Raw genomic sequence first — 4,872 nt, 5'->3', positions numbered from 1 at the left:
TATGATTTGTTCGAACATTTATTATTTTTATTTTTAAATTTTTATACACTTTGGTATACATATATTACTTAATTAATAAGGATAATAATTACTATAAAATTATGATTTTTTTTTTGTTTAATAATAATCTACTTGTTATATTAATTGTATAGTGTATACTGTTACTTCATTTTTTTCAATGGCGGAGTTTACAAGAACTCAATTTTACCTGATTTTTGTCACTGGCGGAGTTTACATGAACTCGATTTTACATGTTTTATTTTCCTGGCGGAGTTTACACTAAAAAAATGTTCTTGTGGCGGAGTTTACATGCGCCCGTTATCGTCTATTTGCTTCATATTCATTATAATCGTCGGGCTATGCGTAATGCGTTTATATATTTGTTGTGAAGCGGTTCATTCTATTTTTTTACATAGATACCTATTCTTTGTTTGATGTTTGTAATTATGTATAAAAGTTGTTCTGAAGATAAACTGGTTAAAGGTGATAAAATCGATTTAAAAATGTTTTTCATGGTTGAATATTATTTGCCCTGTTAATTCTAAATAGATCAATGTTTTCCAGAAATATATTCAACAATATTGATCTTTTTTAAAAATTGTATTTCCTTTTTTTATTTTGAGAGGTTTCTAACTTGGAGATTTGTGTGTTTCGGTAATATTAAAAACCTATTTAGATGATGATTAATGGGGTAGAATGATGGCTGCTTGATTTTGAAGCTGACCATTTAGTACCACTGATATAATCAACTTTTATGTGAACACTATAACTTAGGAAATATTTGTGCTTAACACTATAGTAGAAATTGTGTATCTTCGTTTGATATTGGATCAATATTTTGGAACTTGGAACTGATTAGTGAATACTGAATAGTTCGGGGCTTGAAATCAAAATGAAAAATTTTCATTTGATTTCCACATATTGATGTTTATTTTTTCTGACTTAAATTTAAAATAATAATATATTGATATTATATTTTTATGACTTTCACGTTTTTGTACATTGTGGATATAGTTGTATTATGGTTTCTAATTAGATTTTTAACATATTTTTTTTTTCATTTAAAATAAATAATAATATAAATTTTACAGTTTTACAATTTCAATTTTGATTTATAACTATGAGAGATCTGTCATCGTTCCACGCGGTAATTGATCCAAAATATTATTTATTTATTATTACTTACATATAAATACATTATTTTTAATTTTAAATCAATTTCTGTATTATAAAAAAAAATAAAACCATTGTTACTTTGCTGTAAATAATGGAGTTAGTATATTTTCAATTTCGATATAAATTTTAAGTATCATTAAAAAATATATATATACTTTTGATATCACTTTTTATTGCTTAGATGATTTTTAACGATTTTTATCTATATTTATAATCGATTTTAAGCCCTGAAATGGTGGTTCGTAAATCATAAATCGGAACTTGTCCGAATTAGAAGTGGGCACGAGGCTGTAGTGTTGTTCTGTAGTTTGTAATAATATTAGTACTCCACAATACATAATAATATTGATGTAGAGTCAAGTGGCTGCTGAACGTGATAATATGACCACCGGCTGGGTTTCGTGAAGATAGAAATAATAAATAATGTGATGCAATTGCCGAATAATATTGTTTTATTCATTATAGTCTGATATCTGATGACAAGCTGTTTTTGGATTTTTATTTTGTAAGCAGAGGTTTTGATACATAAATACCAACAATTTAGGAGGGTGCTAATTTTAAAATATGAAGATGCTGCCAATACCCCCTAAGCATCCCCTAATTTCGCCTATGGTAGTCCCTTAAGTTTTAACTATTATTGCATACATTTTTACGAAAATTGATTTATTATTGATTAGTATGAGGAGGTTTATCAATACAGACGTACTGCAATGTAGAATATACGTAAAGTGATATAGTAAATGTATTTTTTTTTTGGTTCAGGCGATATAATAGTTTAGGAGATTTATAAGTTTGAGTTTAATTCTGTATTTTTTTTAGAATTTTTCCTATGTAACGGTTTTGACGAATGCTTGGTTAGTGGATGGACTTTTTAAAATGGGGTATTTTCTATTCATTTTCATGATAGAATTTATTCCTCCCACTTTGATTGTGTTTATAATAAGTGTTTATAATATTTATATATTGTGTATATTATACCAATGTGTGTATGATTTACTAACATAATGTACCGCAGCTATTAGTATGTATCGGTATAAATATATCAAAGCTCACACTTGCGGTAAGGCATATATAAGTTAGCCTACATATTATCAGTATATCATATAATTCTGGTTACGAACTCGGTTTTACATTTGTAACGGCATTTCTTTTTAATATAATAATATTATTATTTTTTTTTATTAGATTTAAGGCTTCGACGACTGAGGTCATTTCCCTGTAAGGTTGGTAGGGTTGGTACGGTTGGTATGGTAGGTTAGGAACACGTGTATGTGTTGCAAGGTTTTTACGCACTACAAACCCATCCGGGAACTAGTTGGCAGTAGCGCTCTCTTGCACTCTCTCTAGCACTTTGCGTGATTGATTTCAACCACTGCGCCGCGCCGAGCCACATAATATATTATTACCTATGCCAAATACTGTAAATTACATAATTAAATTAAATAAATCGTCTATAATATCATACATTGTTTAATTAATCAATTTGATATATAATAATATGTTCAGCTGCTAGGAGTTCCAAAAAAGGATTTGATATTTGCATTGACAAACAAAACAATACGAGCTCATGGAGAAGTGATTCAGTCACGTTTGGACGTGGAAATGTCGATTTGTGCCAAAGACGCATTAGCCAAAGCCATTTACAGTAGACTATTTGAATGGTTGGTAACGCATATAAACAAAACGCTCAAAACAAGTGTTCGTAAAACCGATGGTCGCACAAGCAAAAACAAATCAATCGGAATATTGGATATTTATGGTTTTGAAATCTTACAAAACAATGGGTAGGTGCTGTATTAATTATTGTATACAGTTCGACAATGTAAAACATATATAATTTATTTATGTATAATATTATGGTAATTAAATATGAGTACCTAATATATTATTCAACAATATCATAAGTACAAAAAAAATATTAATCATTTATAAAAATAAAAGTGAATACATTAATATTATGTAGTTATTAATTTACAAACCTATTGTAAGTTATAAATACAATTATTAATAGGTAGTTTTCACAAGTAGGTAGGTATAATACTATAATATAATTTTTTAAACATAATGATATTTCTTACATGGAGCACTTATAATAAAATGTTGCATAGTGTATTAGTGTGTCATTGTAATGTAGTATAATATATAACATTTAAATAAAAAATCTCAAAGTTATTGTAAAATAGTACTAGGTATAGTCAATAATTTAATAATTAATTTAAAGATATAAAAAAATTCAATTTCAGATTTGAACAGTTTTGTATTAATTATTGTAACGAAAAGTTGCAAAAGTTATTTCTTGATTTAACACTGAAGTCGGAACAACAAGAATATTTAAGCGAAGGCATCGAGTGGACTGTTGTTGATTACTTTGACAACGGAATTATATGTGACATGATCGAAGAAAGACACAAAGGTATGAACCCTGTGTATACTTAGGTACATCTGATTTATTTTCAAATAACTAACACCACAGTCAAATAATGTTCTAAGGGATCATTTCATGTCTCGAGGACGAGTCTCTTAAACAAACTGATGTATGCAATAATTTGATTTTACTAAACGAGTTGGCGAGACGTTTTAAAGAACATGAGCACTTTTCATGTTATCAAACAGCAAACGATCCACAATTCAAGAGGACAATAATTTTACCTACGGTGAATACCTAATGTTAAAATACTAACTACCACAAAAATATAGATATTACATTTTTTTTAAACATTAAAAGGAATTCGTGATCAAACATTTTGCTGGTACCGTGACGTACAATGCTTCTAGTTTTTTGGAGAAAAACAACGACTCTCTATTTGGAAATCTGAGCCAAATAATGTCCAGCTCCACCAACGAGATCATAAAGGTAATACATAATTTATACACGTTCGACTATATTTCTCACCCGGAATTTTTAGACGATTTTTTCAGATTGCCAGACGCCCAACAAAAAGATACCAGAGACCACAATAAAGCAATTTAAAAAAAGTTTGAATCGGCTTATAAACACATTATCGTCAAAAGAGCCATCGTACATAAGATGTATCAAGCCAAACAACTACAAGGAATCTGGTTTGTATAATATTTTATCGGTGGTCAAGTCAACCGGGGTATTACCTACGTTATACATATTATGATCCTCTTAGGACTTATTTTTGTATAATATGATTGATTTAATAGTACCTATATAGTTTTAACACGCATTGTCGACGGTAAGAATAATATTTAATAATAGTAATACAAAACATAATTATTTAAAAACCAGCCTTAAAGGATTTTTTGTGTTATGGACCATACGTTAGGGTTATTATTCGATTGTATTTGACTTTTGTACTATATTTAAATTTCAGATAATTTTGACGAAGAAGTGATCAGCCAACAAGTGAAGTACATGGGTTTAGTCGAGATACTACGTATCAGGAAAGCCGGTTTCGCATATCGTGGTCAATTCGAAGTATTTTTAAATAGATATAAGTGCTTGTGCCCAGACACTTGGCCCGATTGGACTCGACGGTTCGGCGGGGTGGCCGTCGATGCAGTAAAACGGCTTATTGAACATCTGCAGTATACGAACGAAGATTATAAAATCGGAAAGTACGTGAATAGTAGTAGCAAGTATCGAAAATAATATTACTCTCGAAATAAATTTAATAAAATTTAATTACCACTATCATAAAGGTAGATATCATTTCAGCCCGATATAATCAT

General features: G+C 29.2%; 1 protein-coding gene across 1 annotated transcript; it reads left to right on the top strand.

Annotated features, from left to right (window-relative positions):
- Nucleotides 1-2,665: 2,665 nt before the first annotated feature.
- LOC100570280 (unconventional myosin-Ic-like) lies at nt 2,666-4,792 on the top strand. The gene is made up of 6 exons (XM_003248928.4): nt 2,666-2,960; nt 3,420-3,589; nt 3,667-3,830; nt 3,902-4,030; nt 4,083-4,236; nt 4,515-4,792. Exons 1-6 carry the CDS (start codon nt 2,779-2,781, stop codon nt 4,790-4,792), a joined length of 1,077 nt encoding a protein of 358 aa, XP_003248976.4. The 5' UTR covers nt 2,666-2,778.
- Nucleotides 4,793-4,872: the final 80 nt, after the last annotated feature.

The sequence above is a fragment of the Acyrthosiphon pisum genome, unplaced genomic scaffold (assembly GCF_005508785.2).
Source record: "Acyrthosiphon pisum isolate AL4f unplaced genomic scaffold, pea_aphid_22Mar2018_4r6ur Scaffold_16464;HRSCAF=17127, whole genome shotgun sequence".
Classification (NCBI taxonomy): Eukaryota; Metazoa; Arthropoda; class Insecta; order Hemiptera; family Aphididae; genus Acyrthosiphon; species Acyrthosiphon pisum.
Note: the sequence above shows the minus strand (reverse complement) of the source record. Positions and strands in the feature narration are given on the sequence as shown.